Below are 21,711 nucleotides of genomic sequence, written 5' to 3'. Positions count from 1 at the left end.
TCTGCGCTCTGAAAGACTAAACACGGAGCCAATGTCTGGATGTTACTCAGTCTCAGTAAGCTTAAAAACATATGGAATCCACTGCTGGGTTTAATACAGCAGTCTGGTAACTATCCAAATGCGGAGTTTAGCCAAGGTTGTAACATCAGAATCTTGTTTTTTAAAATTGGTCAATAAAAAGTATGATCTAGAGGATAATTTCTAAAGGAATTAGGTGACACGGGTTGTGGTGTTTGGGACTGAACAAATGACTTTTACATATTAGTTAACTTGTAAATAACCTGGGTGGTTTTTTTTGTTTTTTTTTAAATTTTTTTTTGAGTCTGAAGAATAATCAGTTTATTGTTCCTCCTAAATAACTTTCTCCTTTAATGTCATGAATAGTTGCTGTTTTGTCTCTTCTTTCTGGCATAAACAAATACTGTAATCACTTTTCCTGTAACCATCACTAGCCTTTCTTGTCCTTAGTCAGCTTCTCATTGAACAAACACAATGTGGTTTTATCTGCGTGTGCATGCATGCACGTGTAAAATCATTATTATTGAGGCTTGCCAGTTCTCTTTTTTTTTTTTTTTTTTTTTTGCAGTCACTTTCCAAACCTGCACATAAATTCCTTGTCTCCTTTTTTTCTTGAGCGTATACTTTTAATATCTAGCTCAAAGGCATTTGTCATTTCAATGTGTAATGATTAGAGGAAAACTGACTGGGAAAATGGGTGTTTATAGCACTCAGAAGAGAATCTGGTGAAACATACAAGAATGTTTTAAAATCTGTCTTTTATATAATAGACAGCCACTACATATCCCCTAGGACTGGTAATGTGACATGATATCCTCTCAAGTAAACTAAAAAGGTTATTACACTGCAGGTTCTCTTTTATTCTATAGAAGAATCAGCTATTTTAGTGAGACCTGCTAAAAGAAGTTACAATATCTTGGTGTGTGCTACACAAGATCCGTCTCCTGGTTTTAAATCCTGTTTCCTGCCTGCAATTTTTCAGCAATGACCCATGCTCCCACACCAGCCTAATAAAATATAAATCAATAACAGCAATTTAGAAAATAAATTAATGATATATGTAAATTTCCTTTTCCCTGTCCAATGATATGACCTAGGGAAGCATGATATGCCATATCTAACTTAGGTCCTGATTCTTTAATGCCTTGCATATAGGTCAACTCCTTCGTCTGCACAGAGTCCCCTTGAAGTAGGCCTGACTGTGGTTAATAGAAAGCAGAGGTGAGGCCCTAAATTGTGAATTCTCAGGGCAGAGTCAGTGGTTATTCAGCACTATTATTCTGTTTCCTTGTTGAAAACTTTTCCCATTTGAAATGCATATGCTGTGTTACTATTGTAGAGCAGTGGTTTTCAACCTTTTTTCCTTTGCAGACCCCTAAACAATTTCAAATAGAAGTGCAAATCCCTTTGGAAATCTTAGCCATAGTCTGCGGACCTTCAGGGGGTCTGTTCCATGGTAATGACATCCTTTCGTGGATCCTTTAGACCTAGGGGTCCACAGACCCCCAGTTGAAAAACACTGAATAGAGAGTAGTTCATGAAAGCTGAGTAGTTCATGTAGAGAGTAGTTCATAAATGCTGGGCTGTCAGTATTTTTTTTTTTAAAGCACTTAAGCTTTTCATAGATTGTAGACTACAAAGACAGAAGGGACTATTGTGATCATTCCTGTATAACATAGGACTTCATTTAATTAATTCTTGTTTGAACTAGTGTGTATTTTAGAAAAATATCCAATCTTGATTTAAAAATGGCCAGTGATTAGAGAATATATTACAGCCCTTGGTAAATTTTTGCAGTGATTCATGACTTCAATATTAAAAATTTGCATCTCACTTTCAGTCAGAATTTGTCTAGTGTAAATTTTGAGCCACTGGATCTTATACCTTTCTCTGCTAGACTGAAGAACCTGTGGTCAAATTTTAATTTTCCATGTAAGTACTCATAAACTGTTCAAATAACCCCTTAACCTGCTCTTTGTTATGCTAAATAGACTCAAGGAGTTCAATCTATCACTTTAAGGCATGTTTTCCAATACTTTAATCATTCTCATGGCTCCTCTCTGAACCCTCTCCAATTTATCAACATCCTTTTTGCATTCTGGACACAATATTCCAGTATCCGTATCAGTTTGTACCAGTGCCAAATACAGAGGATAACTTCACTACTCCTACTTGATATTTTGGCCATAGTGTTGCATTGGGAGCTGATTTTCAACTGATTATACATCATGACCCCCAAGCTTTTCCCAAAGTCACTGCATCTCAAGATTGAATCCCCCATCCTGTAAGTATGCCTTATGTTCTTTGTTCCTAAATGTATGTATCTATATTTGGCCACATTGAAACACATATTGTCACTTGTGCTTAGCTTACCATACATTCCAGATAGCTGTGCATCTGTGACTTGTCCTTTTTTTCAATATACCACTCCCTCAATCTTTGTATTGTCCATAAACATTATCAGTAATGACTATTTTCTTCCAGGTTATTGTAAAAAAATGTTAAATAGCAATAGGGCCAAGAATCTGTCCTTGAAGGACCCTTCTAGAAACGTATCCGTTTAATGACAATTCCCTATTTACAGTTACATTTTGAAACCTGTCAGTTAATCAATTTTCAATCCATTTAATGTGTGCCATGTTGATTTTGTATCATTAGAGTTTTTTGATCAAAATATTGTGTAGCCCTTTCTTTGATCTTTAAGTATAAGATCTGTGTCTACACTTTAACTGGGAGCATGCGTCTCAGCTGGGATAGACATACACATGTTAGTTCCGTTTGAGCTAGCATGCTAAAAATAGCAATGTAGTACGGGCAACAGCTTGGGCTAACCATTTGCATACAAACCTACATAGACCCTCTGGATATGTATTTGGGGGGTTAGCCCAAGCCACCAGGCATGCTGCCCCCAGCTATGCTGCTGTTTTTAGTACATTAGCTTGAGCAGAGTTATCGTGGGTTTGTCTGCCTGAGCTGGGAAGCATGCTGGGTGCATAGATACCCTCTGAATTTTGTAAACTGTTATAAAGCGGTAGAGTAAATTTAGATCCTACCATCCTTGAAAGAGTTTCCTTACATTGAACTCAGAATGATAGTTATACTGCAGTTCTATTCAAATATAAGAAACCGTTCTTCTTTCAGATATTTTTTGTGAGAAATGTTTCTTATCTTTGGACTGTCGTAAACTTCAGTTGAGTAAATGGATATATGTTCCTTTAAAGAAACATAGCTAAAACAAACCCTAACTTTTTAAAGCCAATGTTTCTATTTTCTTTTTGTCAGCGCTTGTAACTGTCAGGAACAGGACTAAGCCTTTTCTAAGTTAATCAGGCACAAATTCATTTTATAGTCTATAAGAAAGAGAGTGTGTGTTGAGTTGTCCCATGAGTGGGCATTGCAGATAGTGCTAGATGAATCTGGGTTAAAGTCTCTGTTGTGTGCAGCTTACACTGGTTTCTTTAGAAGGGTGCTGTCCGGAGCTAATTATGGCTCCCTGGTTGTGCCTCAGCTCCGGTGCAGTTTACAGCTGCTTAGTTAAAACAGTTTAGTTGTCAGGCTACTATTCTCCCAGGTGTTCAAATCCCTTTTTCAGACTCACTTCTTCCATGACACTCACAAGAAGTGAGTCAGCGAAGACATTTTTGACATTTATTTATTTCTAATGTATCGTTACTGAAAGCTATACAGAAAGTTGTTCAACTAGACCAGGGCTCGCCAAACTGTGGCTCGGGAGCCCCATGTGGGTCTCTTACAGCTGAAGTGCAGCTTGCGGAGCCCTCTACACTCCCCCATTCTCCGCCTACCAGATTGCGGGGGGGGGAGTTTGGGGCTTCAGCCCCGTGATGGGGTGGTGGAGCTAGGGGCTTCTGCCCTGCTAGAGGCACCTGTAAGGGCTCAGGGCTTCTGCTCCATGGGGCGTGCCTGCCGGGGCTTCAGCACTGCAGGGAGGGGGGGTCTCGGGGCTTCTGCCACACGGGAGGTGCCTGCCAGGGCTCAGTACATGTTTTCCTTGGTGCACATTTTTCTTCTCCCTAATTGCAATAGTACCGTGTAATCTAGCTGTTTCAAAGGAAACTACAAAAGATGCCTGTGGTTTTGGCCACAACTGTAATTTAATTTTAAGTTTCTGATGAAGCAGCATTATATTCTATGCTAAATTTAGCTCGATGCTAAATTAAAATACCATTCTAGTCCCACTCCCACCAAATATCTTCTAACTTATCCGAAAACTTATACTGATTTAATATGCTCCTGATCTTCAGATACTTCCATGGTTAGTGCACACTAGTGTAAGTAATCCCCTTGACTTTGTTGGGAGTATTCATTCGTGTATACTTTAAGCATAGTAGTGTTTGTATGATCTAAATGTTACTTTCTTACACTGGGCTTTCTTAAACTTGTTTTTCTATGTATAGGAAATTATAGAACACGCACTCTCAATTTACCACTAGTTCAGCCTCCACCCTCAGACTTCCTAACCAAGTATTCAGTCCAGGAGGCTATGCTTTTCTGATTTTGTAATTAAGATAAAAATGCAGTGTATTTATCTGAGATAAATGTAAATTAATGTTCTACTTTGTCACACCAGGACAAAGCCAGTCAGCATTCAAATCCTTTAATATGTAATCAGGAGTAGCATTTGTTTATGCAGAGCTCTAATGATGGCTATGACAAGATATTCAACATCATTCATGTGCCTAGGTCCTCTATGAATATAAAGCACTGTTACAGGCGTAATATGGTTTAATTGTGCTTGTATATATGTATTCGGAACTATATCAGATAATATCAAAGTCTTGAATTTTAGATATTTTAATAAATATATTTTAACAATTATTACATAGATTATGTAATCATGCACAAATAAAAGGTGCAATTTGTATTACCTTTTTGTGAAAAGCTAGTAATTTTAAATGCCACACATCTGGGAATCTTGCACAAATGGAAGATGCAATTTGTATTATATTTTAGTGAAAAGCTAGTAATTGTAAATGTAGTACATCTTTTCAAAGAAGCCACAAGGATCTGAATGTAATAACCAGGGTATTCATCTTATTTTGATACTAAGGCTTTAGCTGATTGGCTGGCACATAATTATCTAAGCTTCTTGCTTTTGTAGAAATTTTGATAATGTTGATTTCAGCCACTCTTACAACGTGCAGCCTTTGTTACAATTTAAGCAGTGCTGCTTATTTATTGTCACTCCTATCTTCACTGCTTTCTCTGTGATAAATGCGGCTGACACCCCCTGCTCTGCAAATAGGTTCTAAAGTGTGGAAAATCTGGGGAGGAGAAACAATGGGTGATTTAGCTGATCATAGAATCATAGGACTGGAAGAGACCTCAAGAGGTCATGTAATTCAGTTCTTTGCAGGACTAAGTGTATTATCTAGACCATTTTTGACAGGCATTTGTCTAACCTGCTCTTAAAAATCTCCAGTGATGGAGATTACACCTCCCTAGGCAATTTATTCAGTGCTTAACTACCCTGACAGTTGGGAAGTTTTTCCTAATGTCCAACCTAAACCACCTTTGCTGCAATTTAAGCCCATTGCCTCATGGCCTATCCTCAGAGGTTAAAGAGAAATTTTTTCTCCTCCTCCTTGTAACAACCTTTTATGTATTTGAAAATTGTTATCGTGCCCCCTTTTAGTCGTCTCTTTTCCAGACTAAACAAATCCAATTTTTTCAATCTTTCCTCATAGATCATGTCTTCTAGACCTTTACTCATTTTTGTTAAGTCTTCTCTTGACTTTCTCCAGTTTGTCCACATCTTTCCTGAAATGTGGCGCCCAGAACTGGACACAATACTCCAGTTGAGGTCTAATCAGAACAGAATAGTATGGAAGAATTACTTCTCGTGTCTTGCTTACAACACTTCTGCTAATACATTCCAGAATGATGTTAGCTTTTTTACAACAGCGTTACACTGTTAATTCATATTTAGGTTGTGATCCACTCTGACCCCCCCGATCCCTTTCTGCAGTACTCCTTTCTAGGCGGTCATTTCCCATTTTGTATGTGTGCTACTGATTGTTCTTCTTTGAGTGCTTGCTCTTATCAGTATGCGCAGGAGTACCCTTTTCCAGGCCCGGGCCTTGATGTCTCTAGTCACAAATGCATCAGCATTGGGATGGGGAGTACATTTAGGGACCCTCAGGACTCAAGGCCTCTGGTCCCGAACAGAGCTCTCACTTCACATCAATGTCAGGGAGCTGAAAGCAGTTTGCTTAGCCTGCCAAGCTTTCCATCTCCATCTGAAAGGTAAATATATATATCAGCTATGGCGGACAACACAACAACCAAGTTTTATTTAAACAGACAGGGTGGAGCATGCTCCTCTCCCTTATGCCACGAAGCCCTATAGTAGTGGGATTTCTGCATAGTTCACTCCATACACCAAGAGACCACCTGCTCTATGCATTCCTGCTCTTCCCACTTGTTCACAAGGTCCTGCTCAAGGTCAGGAGGGAGAGAGCATCCGTCATAGTGATAGCCCCAGCCTGGCCCCGACAACACTGGTACAAGCTACAGGAACTGTTGGTGGCTGCTCCAATCGCCCTACCATTGGTGCTGGGCGTAATCACCCAGGACTACAGCCGCCTCTCAACCTTGAGTCTCTCCACCTCACAGCATGGAAGCTTCATGGCTAAAACTGGCACTGGCACTCCGGAACTGACAATGCACTCCATGAGGGTGCAGGCCGCCTCGGCAGTGTTCCTGGTGCACGTCCCTACACAGGAGATCTGCAGGGCTGCAACATGGTCATCAATCTACACGTTCACCTCACATTATGCCATCACCCAACAGGCCAGGGACAATGCAACAATTGGCAGAGCAGTGCTTCACTCCGTGATTCCGTGAGCTCCAACCCCTCCACTTATGATCAGCTTGGGAGTCACCTTCTTGGAATCAACATGAGCAAGCATTCGAAGAAATAAAAACGTTTACCTACTTTTCGTAGCTGTTGTTCTTTGAGATGTGCTGCTCATGTCCGTTCCAAGACCCGCCCATCTCCCCCTTTGTCAGAGCCAGCTGGCAAGAAGGAACTGAAGAGGCAGTGGGTCGGCAGGGTGCTATATATAACGCCATGGAGATGCCACTCCAGAGGGCACCTGTGCTGACCCAACAGGTTCTGCTAAGGGAAAAACCTTCCGATAACTGTGCCCAGAGCATGCCCACGTCTACTTGGAATGGACATGAGCTACACATTTCAAAGAACAACAGTTATGAAAGGTAGGTAACCATTTTTTTTCCTTCCTAAATGGAGTATGTTGCATTTGTCCTTATTGAATTTCATCCTATTTATTTCAGACCATTACTCCAGTTTGTCCAGATGGCACTGAATTTTAATCGTATCCTCCAAAGCACTTGAAACCCCTCCCAGCTTGGTATTGTCCACAAACTTTATAAGTGTACTTTCTAGGCCCTGGTGACTTGAAGACATCTAATTTGTCTAAATAATTTTTAACGTGTTCTTTCCCTATTTTAGCCTATGATCCGACCTCATTTTCACTGGCACTATGTTAGATGTCCAATTGCTACTCATGCTGAAGAAATATGTAAATTGTCTACTTGACCTCAACTCGGCTAAGTGTGGAGGGCAGTATCGCCAACTCTTGTGATTTTTATGACAATTAAAGTCCCAGCTCCTGGAGGCAGGTGATTTGATGATAAACCCAGATTTCAGGGTTTTTTTTTTTTTTTAAAGTACATTTTTAGCCTCCATGGTGATGGAGAAAAGCTTGAACATGTGACCAGACTGCACTCTAAAAGCTCAGAAACCAGAAGGCAACACCCCTCATCCCAACATTTTTATATTTAAATCTCATGATTTTTAAGCCTATATCAGGTCCCAGAATTTTGCCCCCCGCCTTTTTTTTGGGGAGCAGTTGGCGTTGGCGATTGTGACATTACCCAGGGTATAATCTAGACTGGTGGACAGCTGTGTTCCCTCAATTCTCCAACCTGGGGTGTCTTTTACCCTGCTTCGCTATGAGATCAACCACTCCTGGTCTGTTTACACACAGTCTCCAGCATGTAAATCACCCCTAGTTATACTATGAGTGCTCTAGCCAGCCACTCATAAATTATATTACAGGGCGACACCAGCAAACTCCCAGTCTCAGACTTTCCCCCAGAAAAGTGCATCGTGTACTGCCCAGCATTCTCCTGGACAATACAAGCTCACAGAAAGTTGGTCATTTATTAATAGAAAATGATATGCACAAATCTTGTTATCCTGAATGGAGTTTCCCAAACACTTCAGTCCAAACACACTGGTCTAGTTAAAACAACAGAATACATTTATTATAGAAAGATAGGTTTTAAGTGACTACAAGTAATGAGGCATATAAATCAGTTGGTTACAAGGAAATAAAAGGCAAAACGCAACTACTGCCTAACTTAACAAGCTAAGTGAATAGAAAGCGAAGGTTTCTCTCACCACATATTCTATCAGTCTTACTGGCTGAACCTCTTTCAGTCAGGATCTCCTCTCTCTCTCCCCCCTCCCCATCCCCCCATACACACAGTCCAGTGCTGCTTCCTTTGTTCTTCAGGTGTTGATGAGAGCAAGAGAGAGATGATTTGAGGCATCTGTCCTCTCCGCTTATAGCCCTTTCTCTTGCACAAAAATCTTCTGCAACTGATGTTCAGGAGACAGACAGTTTAAGCCGCTTCTTTGTCAAAATGTAGATATATTTTTTCCCCACACCTCTCTACTGCGGAAGAGAGTCCACTTAATCAGGTAATGGTCTGTTTGATTTTGTTAATCCCTGGCTGAGGTGTTGGCTGGCCTTTTGTTTCTGGGGAACTTGTTTGTAACTGCCTTCCAGAACATGTTGAAACATGTTTTGGTAACATTATACAGTGGAATGTTATATCTTTACATACAGTGTTGCCACACACGTTTTACCATGGCAATAGTGACCAGCAAATCATGAGTTTTCAATTGATACCTTACGCAGTATGATTTGTACAGAATTTAACGTAGTTTTGTAGAGCGCGTGAACATAGGGGTATGGACTGTCACAGCAATACTGGGAAGGGACATAAGATATTTCACTCCCTGCTTTGAATGTCTGCTCACATGTGCAGTTCTTTCTTCTGCCTTAATACCCGTCCTCTCTCACTCAAATTGCACTCCTTACCAATAATTTGCCTGCTTTTGTCTCCAGCTCAGTTTCTGTTTGGCACTCTGCACTCGGAGCTGCAACCCTGAGTTCGTCTCAGTCATGGATCTCCAGTGTTCCCCCACTCTCAAGTTCAGCATCTTTCCCAGTCCTCTCACTCCTTCCTCGGCAGATTGTGGCAGAGCCTTGCCTATATTTGGCTGGTGTCTCAGGCTCATCTGTTCATTTAAATCATCTGTCCTATCATCATAGGTAGTGTCTGTAATGGGAGAGGAGCTTGGAGAGAAATCATTTCATATTCTCATTTTACATTGCTGCTATTGTGCATAATGCTTTACAGACAAATATGAAATGATAAATCTCTGCCCCAAATAATTTGTCTAATATAGATGCAATGCAACAGGGGCTGAGTACAGGTGTGAGGGGAAGTATAGTTAGGATAAGGATTATTTTCTCTTTCATGGATTTCCATTCTAGCCTGGATTGCTGGGCCAGAAAAGCTTTTTGATTTTCTTTAGCCCTCTCAAAACCATTCACTCAAAAATATAATAAAAACAACAGCACTTTCTATTCAGAACACAATATAGAATGTCTTGGAGGATGGGAGAGATCCCAGAGGACTGGAAAAGGGTAAATATAGTATCTATCTATAAAAAGGGGAATAAGAACAACCTCAGAAATTAGAGACCAATCAACTTAATTTAGGTACCTGGAAAGAAAATGGAGCAAATAATCAGACAATCAATTTGTAAGTACCTAGAAGAAAATAAGGTGATAAATAACAGTCAACATGAATTTGTAATGAACTAATCATATTAAAGAAACCTAATATCCTCCTTTGACATGTTAACAAGAGGGGGGCAGGCAGGTGATGTGATATATCTTGACTTTAGTAAGGCTTTTGATACTGTCTCACATGATCTTCTCATAAACGTGCCAGAGAAATGTAGCCTAGATGAGCTACTATAAGGTGGGTGCACAATTGGTTGGAAAAGCATATTTAGGAAGCAGTGATTAATGGTTCACAATCAAGCTGGAAAGGCATATCTAGAAGGGTTTCCCATGGATCTTTCCTGGGTCCAATTCTATTCAATATCTTCATAAATGATTCAGATAATGGCATAGAGAGTACATTATAAAGTTTGGAGATAATAGCAAGCTTTGGAAGACCATTAGAATTAAAAATGATCTTGACAAACTGGAGAAATAGCCTGAAACAAGGAGGAGGATATTCAGTAAGGACAAATGCAAAGGAATAATCAATAGCACAAACACAAAATGGGAAATGGCTGCCTAGGAAGGAGTACTGCAGAAAAGGATCTGGACAATACAGTGGCTCACAAACTAAATATGAGTCGACAATGTAATGCTATTACAAAAAAGTAAACATTCTAGGATGTTTTAGCAGGTGTGTTGTAAGCAAGACACAAGAAGTGTAATTCTTCCACTCTACTCAGCACCGATAAGGCCTCAATTAAAGTATTGTGTCCATTTCTGGGCACCACAGTCTGGGAGAGATGTAGGCCAATTGGAGAAAGTCCAGAGGAGAGCAACAAAAATAATGAAAGGTCTAGAAAACATCACCTACGTGGAGAGATTGAAAAAATAGGGTTTGTTTAATCTGGAGAAGAGAAGACTGAAGGGGACAGGAAAACAGTCTTCAAGTATGTAAAATGGTGTTATAAAGAGGAGGGTGATAAATTGTTCTTGTCCTGTCCACAGTGGATAAGCAGAAGCAATGAGTTAAATTGCAGCAAGGGAGATTTTGGTTAGACTTTAGGAAAAACTTCCTATGGGTAGTTAAGCACTGGAACAAATTACCTAGGGAGGTTGTAGAATCTCCACGATTGGAGTTTTTAAGAACAGATAGACGAACACCTTTTGGGAATGGTCTAGGTAATACTCAGTCTTGCCTTAGTGTAGGGGGCTGGACTAGATGACCTATCAAGGTCCCTTCCAGTTCTGCATTTCTATGATTCTATTGTTTTCAGTTTCAGTTTAATTCAAAATAAGGTTATCTGGACAATGAAAATTCAGTTCAGGCATCCCAGCCATTCTGCCGATATGTTGGGGACAGGGAATCCAGTGGGAGTAGATCAGGAGTCTGTTAGAGAAGGGAGCCTGTTGCTGAAGGTAAGCACAGTTTATTGCGGCAACTGATGAAATGGTAATAGGTTTCCAGCTGCCAGCCTCTGAAGATGTTACATGATATCCACTGAACAGTATAACAGCGAGAGTCCTGTAGCACCTTAAAGACTAACACATTTATTTGGGCATAAGCTTTCGTGGGCAGAAACCCAATTCATTGGATGGGTTTCTGCCCACGAAAGCTTATGCCTAAATATATTTAGTCTTTAAGGTGCCACAGAACTCTTGTTGTTTTGCTAAAAACAGACTAACACGGCTACCCCTCTGGAACTGAATAGTATGTACGCTTCTGCTAAGATGACTTTTTCGTCAATGCCATCTTTGCATTATGATTTAGATTGGGCTTCTGAACATGTTTGAATTTGAGATGGATATTTCTTTTCTATTAGTAGCTGTGCTGTTTGTCAAGTTCATTATGAATCTGTCATGTAACCAAAACAACTATCTCCAGCTTTATTAGATTTTCATGCAACACTCCTTCAGTTTATCTTGCATTAAATCATAGTACAAACAAGTTAGTTGAACTGGAGTGTCTTTCCTGATACAGAGTAATTTTACAAGTTAATTTATGCTGTGGTGGTAACAGTATACAAAAGACTGCAAACATTAACTTTGTGGATATTGTTTACAGTGGGTAAAATAGGTGCCTGGACAGAGAACCCCCACAAGGCCTGTGCACCACTTAAGCTCTGAAAATAGGACTTAAATGGCATTTAAGTTGCACATAGGCAGGCTATCCATTCAGCTGGTGTGTAGGGGATGTGGTTGCGTTCCCTTAAGTTTGCTTGTCCTCTGTTACCATGATGATCTCCTGGGGAACCAAGGTGATGCAAAGTGACCCCAGGATCAGGGGATTGCAAAGTTAGTTTAAAGGTTCCCCACTTCTGAGTTGATTTGAGTCATTCTCAGTAGTATTGAAGGAATGGAACCTAAAGATGTTTCATAAATGCTAACTTGTATTAGTATTATCAACTGCCTATTCTATAGTTATACCTCATTGTCATTAGGTTACAGACAGTTGAAAGACTGTGTGTGATTTTTTTAATAAAAATAAAAATGTTGAGTTAAAACAAGATAGACAAATGTCAGTGCTACCAGTAAGATGTTACATAGCTAAATAATACATCAACCATATTTATCTTCAAATCTGAGAGAGTTAAGGTAGCTTTTCTTCATGCTGTATATAAATATATATAGGTATGCTGATGAGGAACTGTGAAAAGATGCCAAAAGTCTGCAGTAACTGAAGCATGTATTTATTTTAATAAATTAAGAGGAATATATATATATTTTTTAAATCCAAGGAACCTCTGAGATTACATTAAAACATAACGGTAGATTGTGGATACTGAAAAATCATTCTAACCATTTTGTGTCATAGTAAACATTACATCAGAAATGAAAATAATTTAAATGTATTTTTATCCTTTGGAAAAATTAACCCTAAAACTTGTATCACTTAATTGCTGACAAGTACTGTGACCCTGACATAAATACTGTATAGAAATCTTGTTACCATTCACAAAAGGTTAATTACTATTTCAGAATTTGGAGTATCTTCCAAATAAACAAAGCCATGGCAAAATATATGTTCCATCACCTTTTCAAGAAAATAAATAGGCAAACTTTGAAGCCTCAGACAGCATACAGTACATTAATCAAAAATTGTTCTCATACAACTATATTAAAATGACAAATTAAAAGACATGAATCTTACCAAAACCAAAGTAATTTTAAGGTAAACCAATATAAGAAAAGTTAGGGCTTTTATTGCACTGTTAGCTCAGACCATTGTGTTGCAGTATATATTGTGTTTGTTCTAAGACATCTGCAATATTCCAGGATAAATGTGAATTAGGAGTGCAGTAAAATCCATAAATCTGAATTTCTAATATAATTTGATGTTTAGGTTACTACTAGAGGTCCCTTTCAAAATAAAACATTTGACTCAAGCCTCCACCTAAAATCTTATTGACACTTATAGTTCATAGAAATTTAAACCAAAACTCTGGACTCCCTTAATGTTGTTGCTTCCCCATTCAGCAAACGTGGACTCCTTGGAGAATCTGGTAAAGCAACTATTACTTTAATAAGAGGTTTTTCCTTTTCTCAAATGTAATACATGTACTGGAGATTTGGCAGACTTCAGAGTTGCTGTTAGTACCTGTAGGCCAGCTCTTTGGGGTCTTAGACTCTTGTTCAATGGAAACCATATACAAACCTCAGGTTTGACCCTGCAGTCATCAGCTCGGTGCATGGGTTTCCCTTGGTTTTCACCAAAAGAGCTGGTACTATCTGCTGTTCATTGCTTTGGTCTGCTGATGTCCACTCTGACAGTTCTGCTGCTGCCATCTCCGGTCCAGTCTACCACCACTCACTCGGGTCTGTTGCTCTTGACCAATATAATGAATTAATTTACCCAATGCAGTCCAGTAGTCTGGTTTGGAGCCTCTCTTCCTGGACTCAGAGTGCAGAGGAAAGCAGATATTGCAGATTGCACCAGTTTTAATAGTGGTGTGTTTTTTAATCCAATTTAGTTAAACTGGTTCAAATTTGTGTGCAGACAGATATTTCAATTTGAGTGGCTTATTTTGATTTAGGTTAATCCTGTTTAAAATAAAATATTCAAATAGGTTTGAGAGCAGGGACTCTTAACGCCTTGTTTACAAACATTGTGAGCACCAATTTTAACTAATGTGGTTTAGAAATTTATCTAGTTAAATCTGTGCAACTCTTTGGTGTGAACATTCTTATTTTGGACTGAGTACCCTGTTTTGTTTTTTCTTAGGTCACTGAGGAATCAACTTAAGCAAAATTGAAATAGAGCACTCTTTGATGTAAAACAAGTATCTGCTTCAGGGAGTTGTACTAATTTAATTAATTTGTCTTCTAAATTGACTTAAATTGGTTTTTAAATTTTGCATAGACTATCCCTAAATCAGTAAGAGTCTTTCTATTGACTTCTGTGACTTTTCAATCAGCCCGTTTATCATCTCTGATCAACTCCCCAATTTGAGCTCACTAACTATTAGAATAGGGTGCCCAACTTTCCTCATGGTGTACCTCTTTGTATATATTCATAGATCCTTTCATTATAGTGGAGTGACAGCTTTGCTATAGTTAAGGTTAAGACCAGTTTTCTGTTTAAAACTTGGCTTTCCTAAGTGAGCTATACCCTCTATTACTTGGATTGCCTTGAAATTTGGTAAGCTTCATGGGGCTATGCGGTTCTGTTAGCTTGTGGAATTTGGGGCTGGTGGACCTAGGGGTTCCCACCCGGAAAAATAGCTTTCATAGTGACCATGCGGCCTACTGAAAACAGTACTAGATTGGGACTATTCCTAGCTCTGCCACTGGCTTGCTGGGTGACCTTGGGCAAATCACTTCACTTCTCTGTGCCATAGTTTCCCATCTGTAAAATGGGGATGATGATGTAAAATACTTTGAGATCTACTGATGAAAAGCACTGTATAAAAAGCTGGGTCTTTTCATTATTACCTAGCCATTGTAGTATATCAACTGCAACCCTAGGTGAAAACAACGAGAGTCCTGTAGCACTTTAAAGACTAACAAATTTAATTTCTGCAGGCATAAGCTTTCGTGGCCCACGAAAGCTTATGCCTGCAGAAATTAAATTTGTTAGTCTTTAAAGTGCTACAGGACTCTCGTTTTTGCTGTATACAGACTAACATGCTGCCCCTTTGGAATTTTAACCTAGGTGAGAAATACAACTGTCTAAATGACCATTAGCTCCTACCAACAAACGTTTTTCTTTCTGTGTAAAAAGCTAGACAATTAAATGACAAAAAACTTGGTTAATGCAGGTTGCCAGGTGATAGCTATGTCAGGTTAATGCAGGTTGCCAGGTGATAGCTTTGCTGTCCAGAACATCAAATTCAGCAACACTCAAACTTCTGAAAATCAGGAAATACAGAGCTAGGGTAACTTCCATGCAACCTTAACTGTGCATTCTTTGAGCAATGTCCCACAATGCCTATAACACACATACTCCCATTCTGTTTTTTCCACTTGAATGGATGGGCACTAACTGCACTTACCTTATGCTGAGCACTTGTAAAATTTAACAGCCACTTACATCCTCTTCACACTAGCGCACAGGATACCACCTAAACCTATACTTTCACTTGCCCATCATGAAATCCACAGACTGCTCTAATATCCCACTTCACTACTGACAATACGCAAGGCCCAGAAGACCCCAGAACCCTGCTGTTGATACAACCCTATCCAATTGTGTATTGAACTGATGCAGATTGGATACTTCCTTTTGATAACACTTTTCTTTTGATACACCTCTTTCTTTTGATTATGCGCACAGGGGGGACTCAGACCGTGATCTTATGTCACAATCACAGTTCTTCCAAGATGCTCCAACTAATTCATCCCCCATTCAATACAGCTATGCCTAAATGTGAATGTATCTGGACTGCATGCAGACAATTCCCAGTAGCTGTTGCTAGCTGCAGAGGAGGGAGTGGGTAGAGTTAAGGTTGCATGGGCGTTTCCCTTAAGTCTGTATTTCCTTTTTTCAGAGGTTTGAGTTTTGCTGAATTCAACATTTGGAAGGGCACAAGCTATCTTGGCACAACCTTAACTTTGCTCATTAACTAATATTTTTGTCTTTTAGTTACATAACCAATTTAAAATGCATTCCTATGAAAAATGTAAATAAATTCCAAAAATACCATTTTAAAACTTTATAAAACTAAGTTGAAGCAGGTAACAGCCCCTTCAGTTTTCTTCTCTTCTCCTGTAGCATGAGAAATTGTTTCCTGCAAGCCCCCTAGTTCTGGCTCATATATAGTAATACCTGCCTTACAGGGGTTATTGTGATGCATAATTCACAAACGTTTGTAAATCATATCAGGTCCTTGACTGAAAAGTGATATAGAGTGTGTTTTGTGTGCGGTTTCCTTTTGTGTGCATTTTGTTTGTAATTGAAGAAGGAACAGACTTTTCAGGTCACGCTCTTAGCTGTTATGTTTCTGCAGTGCTAACAGTAGTGGAAAGTAGTATAAAATAACTTTTGTCATGAATATTGACAGTGCATGCAGGGAGCAGATCTACTGATTGAGAAGTTGCCTTTTTTTATTGAGTCACTTTCCAAAGCAGACCACTTTTTTTGTTAAGATTCTGTTTTTGGAAAGGAAATGTAAATATAAAACAGAATGTAAGTGGGAACCTCAGGCGGTCAGCACCTTTGAAAATTGTGTTATCTTTTCATCTTGTTTAGTTCTGTTTTATACGTTAATTTCATCAGACTTGGGAAGCAATGTAAGTTTCTGTTCTCTGTAATTTTTGGAACACAGTGATTTATTTGAACATACCAGAGCTTTATCCTTAAGGCTGCCACAATTATCATAGAGTAAACAGTATTTAAAGGGAGTTTCTGCAAATTAATTTGAAACAAGCTACATTCTATAGTTGAGGGAGAATTTGCAGAATGTGCTTGGCCTGGGAACACTGATGTCCCCGTAGAACCTGGCCATCCATATTCATTGATACAGACTACTAAAATGTTGAAAGCTCTCCTCCTTAGTGTTTCTGCAGCATCTAATTCTAATTTAAACTTGTGTTTTATAGCTTGAGACAATTGGATGGCAGCTTAACCTTCAGATGGCTCAGTCCACCCAAGCGAAACTGAAATCTCCTCAAGCTGTTTTAGAACTTGGAGTGAGCAATGAAGATTCAAAGGTAGGAAAGCCACTGTCTGGCAGATTTGATTTTTTTTTTTTTTAACTATTTTCAGGTTCGAAGGCTATAGCTAGCTCTACTGGTTGTCACTAATCTCACACCAGTGTTTTCACTTGTTTTTTTTTTTTTTTGGAAGTAATTTAAGCAACTAGAATTAATAAAGAATTGACTTATTATCATTTGCTTTAAATAGGTTTTGGGATATAAGAATGGTGGTCCAATGGTCCATCTAGCCCAGTATTCTGTCTTCCAATAGTGGCCAATGCCAGGTGCTTCAGAGGAAATGAACAGAATAGGCAATCATCAAGTGATCCCATCCTCTGTCACCCATTCCCAGCCCCTGGCAAACAGAGGCTAGGGACACTTCAGAGCATGGTGTTGCATCTCTGCCCATCCTTTGTGGAAGAAATAAAGCTTCACTCTGCGTTTAGTTAGTTGAGGCTTGTTAGAGACACTTTTATTAAGTATAAGCAATTGCAGGGAGAGAGCCACTGACAGAGTTTTCTCTGGTCAGTAAAGGGTCTCCGCCTTCAGGCAGATTTTAACATATATTTACAGCAGTGTTAGAATTACAGCATTCACTTTTTTTTATCATCAGTCAAGGTTACAGACACATACAAAACTGCAATTTAAGCATTAGCGCTTTAAAGAGAGACATTTCTTAGCACATTCTTGCTCTTTGTTCTAGCCCCTCCCTTACCCATAAGACATACTTTTCTTGACCAAAGTTTAAGGCCTGCACAGTTTACTTCAACATGGCTAATAGCCATTGATGGATCTATCCTCCATGAACTTATCTAGTTCTTATTTGAACCCCGTTATAGTCTTGGCCTTCACAACAACATCTGGCAAAGAGTTCCAGAGGTTGACTACGGTGTGTGAAGAAACATTTCCTTTTGTTCGTTTTAAACCTGCTGCTTATTAATTTCATTTGGTGACCCCTAGCTCTTGTGTTATGAGAAGGAGTAAATAATGTTTCCTTATTTACTTTCTCGACACCAGTCGTGATTTTATAGCTCTCGATCATATCCCCCCTTAGTTATCTCTTTTCCAAGCTGAAAAGTCCCAGTCTTTTTAATCTATCCTCATATGGAAGCTGTTCCATATCCCAAATCATTTTAGGTGCCCTTTTATGTACCGTTTCTAATTCCAGTACATCTTTTTTGAGATGGGGTGACAAGATCTGCATGTAGTATTCAAGATGTGGGCATATCGTGGATTTATAAAGAGGCAATACGGTATTTTCTGTCTTATTATCTATCCCTTTCCTAATGATTCCCAACATTCAGTTAGCTGTTTTGACTACCGCTGCACATTGATTGGATGTTTTCAGAGAACTATCCGCAATGACTCCAAGATCTTCCTTGAGTGGTAACAGCTAATTTAGACTCCATCATTTTGTATGTATAGTTGGGATTATGTTTTCCAATGTGCATTACTGCCATTTTGTTGCCCAGTCACCCAGTTTTGTGAGATCCCTTTATAAGTCTTAGTCAAGTCCAAAGCAGACTGCTATCTTGAGTAGTTTTGTCTCATCTGCAGATTTTGCCACCTCACTGTTAACTCCTTTTTCCAGATCATTTATGAATATGTTGAACAATACTGGTGCCAGTACAGAGCTCCGTGGAACATCACTATTTACCTCTTTCCATTCTGAAAACTGACCATTTATTCCCACCCTTTCTTTCATATCTTTTAACCAGTTACTGATCCAGGAGAGGACCATCCCTCTGATCCCATGATAGCTTACTTTGCTTAAGAGCCTTTGGGAAGGGACCTTGTCAAAGGCTTTCTGAAAATCTAAGTACACTATATTTACTGGATCACCCTTGTCCACGTGCTTGTTGGCCCCCTCAAAGAACTCTGGTAGATTGGTGACACATGATTTCCTTTTACAAAAATCATGTCAACTCTTCCCCAACAAATCATGTTCATCTATGTGTCTGATAATTCTATTCTTTACCATAGTTTCAACCAATTTGCCTGGTACTGAAGTTAGGCTTACTGGTCTGTAATTGCTGGGATTGCCTCTGGAGCCTTTTTAAAAAATTGGCATCGCATTAGCTATACTCCAGTCATCTGATACAGAAGGTGATTTAAAGGAAATGTTACATACCACAGTTAGTAATTCCGCAATTTCACATTTGAGCTCTTTGGTGAATATCATCTGGTCCTGGTGACTTATTATTTAATTTATCAGTTTATTCCAAAACCTCCTCTAATGACACCTCAATCTGGGACAGTTCCTCAGATTTGTCACCTAAAAAGAATGGCTCAGGTCTGGAAATCTTCCTCACATCCTCAGCCATGAAGACCAATGCAAAGAATTCATTTAGTTTCTCCGCAATAGCCTTACCTTCCTTGAATACTCCGTTAGCATTTTGACCATCCAGTGACCCCACTGATTGTTTAGCAGGCTTCCTGCTTCTGATGTACTTAAAATTTTTTGCTGTTACTTTTTTGAGCCTTGGGCTAGCTATTCTTCAAAGTCTTTTTTGGCCTTCCTAATTATATTTTTATACTTCACTTGCCAGAGTTTATGCTCCTTTCTATTTTCCTCAATAGCATTTAACATCCATTTTTTAAAGGATGCCTTTTTGCCTTTAACTGCTTCTTTTACTTTGTTGTGGCTACACAGTGGCCCTTTTTTGGTCCTCTTGCTATGTTTTATAATTTGAGGTATACATTTAAATTGAGCCTGTTTTATGGTGTTTTTAAAAAGTTTCCATGCAACGTGCAGGGATTTTGCTTTTGGCACTATACATTTTAATTTCTGTTTTATTAACTTCTTCATTTTTGTGTAATTCCTCTTTCTGAAAAGGGGGGCTGCTTTGGTGTCATCCAGGGATGTTAAATTTTATTATGTTATGGTCACTATTACCAAATGGTTCAGCTATATTCACCTCTTGGACCAAATTCTGTGCTCCACTTAGGACTAAATCAAGAATTGCCTCTCCTCTTGTGAGTTCCAGGATGATCTGCTCCAAGAAGCAGTCATTTAAGGTGTCCAGAAACTTTATCTCTGCATCCCATCCTGAGGTGACATATACCCACCCAGTCAATAGGGTTAGTTGAAATGCCCCGTGATTGAGTTTTTTATTTGTATAGCTCCTCTAATCTCCCTGATCATTTCACAGTCACTATCACCATCCTGGTCAGGTGATTGGTAGTATATTCCAACTGCTATATTCTTACTATTCAAGAACGGGATTACTGGCCTATAGAGAATCAGTGGTACGGTTTGGTTCATATAAAATTTTTACTTCATTTGAGTCTATGCTTTCTTTAACATATAGTGCCACTTCCCCACCAGTACGACCTATTCTGTCCTTCCAATACATTATGTATCGTGGTATTACTGGGTCCCACTGATTATCCCCATTCCATGAAGTTTATATGATGCCTCATTGTGCCTATCAATGTCCTCATTTAATACAAGGCACTCAAGTTCATCCATCTTAGTATTTAGATTTCTAGCATTTGTATATAAGCACTTTAAAAAATTGTCACTTTTTAGCTCTCTGCCATTATGTGATGTAATTGAATGGGATTCTTATTCATTTGACTGTTTCTCATCAGATCCTATCTGTATTTTATCATCTTCCAGTCTCTCCTCCTTACTAGGATATCGAGAATCTTCATTAATAGATCTTCTTCTAAGAGGTGGTGATCTTTTTGAGGATGTTAAGAACCAATGTGTCTCCTTGGTTTTAGTGGAGCACTCTTCCATTGAATATGCTGATTTCTGGATATGCTGGTTTTTGGATGTGTTATAAAACCAGGGTCCTATTTGTAGTCATTAAAGATCCCATAGCACTTATCACAAGAATAGGGTGATAAGGCTGTGTCTTGGCCAAATTCAGACTTGCATAATTATATTCTTCCTCTTTAAATTCCTCCAGAAGAAACTGGATATTGTATTCTTTTTCACCTCTTGTCCTAAAATGTGTTGTAACTAATGTGTTCAGCTGCCCTATTGGCTGCAATTCAGTGATGACCAAAGTGATTATATAGTTAGGCTATCAGTTATTAGTGTTATAGTGATTAAAATGTATAGCTTGTGGTTTGATATTAAAAATGTTCAGGAGACCAAAGAACCAAGCTTAGCAAATGTATTGCCTGAAGACAAAATAGCACAATATGATAAGGAGGTATACATACCACTCCCTTCAGGGAGCTGTTTTTCACAGCATATAGCTAGCTCACTTTACAGAGTAAGTATGCTTCAAAACCAGGCCCCCAAAACTACCTCTCTTTATGCCAGACCTGTGTATAACTTAGAAAGCACTGTATATGTCACCCTAGACTAAAATTCACCAATCAGTTTTTACTTTGTTTTTCTGGTACCATGATCTCCTTTTCTTTATCTCTGTTTTGGATACTACATTCCACGCCAGGATACCTTCTACCCTGTATTAGGAGACAGAGCCAATTTATCTTGCCTTTGAGAGTATTATATTCACTACTGCCGAAAGATACATTTAGCTTTGCAGAGTGTTGTGGGATATATATGATTTGACATAAGTGAGCAAAGTGAACAGAATTTTAGGAAAGACTTAATATAATTAGGTTAGCATAACTGCCCTCATGCTGGGTATAATACATTATTAATATAGTATGCCCTACACCTAACATACATGTATTGGCTAATAGTTAAGACTTGTTAAAAGTGCTCCTATGCAGATGTTCATATTTT

General features: G+C 38.9%; 1 protein-coding gene across 4 annotated transcripts in view; it reads left to right on the top strand.

The window, feature by feature from the left end:
- The window catches only part of COMMD10 (COMM domain containing 10), a 155,805-nt gene that overhangs the window by 13,606 nt on the left and 120,488 nt on the right, over nt 1-21,711 (top strand). For all 4 annotated transcript variants that reach the window (XR_010923838.1, XM_067568718.1, XM_067568719.1 and 1 more), the window contains exon 5: nt 16,905-17,015. Coding sequence is in view for 3 of the 4 variants with exons in the window: in XM_067568718.1 (XP_067424819.1) it covers nt 16,905-17,015 (111 nt within the window). In the remaining variant the exon portion in view is untranslated. The remainder of the gene's footprint in view (nt 1-16,904; nt 17,016-21,711) is intronic.

Source organism: Emydura macquarii, unplaced genomic scaffold (assembly GCF_026122565.2).
Source record: "Emydura macquarii macquarii isolate MOO-44397 ecotype Brisbane River unplaced genomic scaffold, CSIRO-AGI_Emac_v2 contig_2897, whole genome shotgun sequence".
Lineage (NCBI taxonomy): Eukaryota > Metazoa > Chordata > Testudines > Chelidae > Emydura > Emydura macquarii.
The sequence above is the reverse complement of the archived record's forward strand: the minus strand, read 5'-3'. Positions and strand labels throughout refer to the sequence as shown.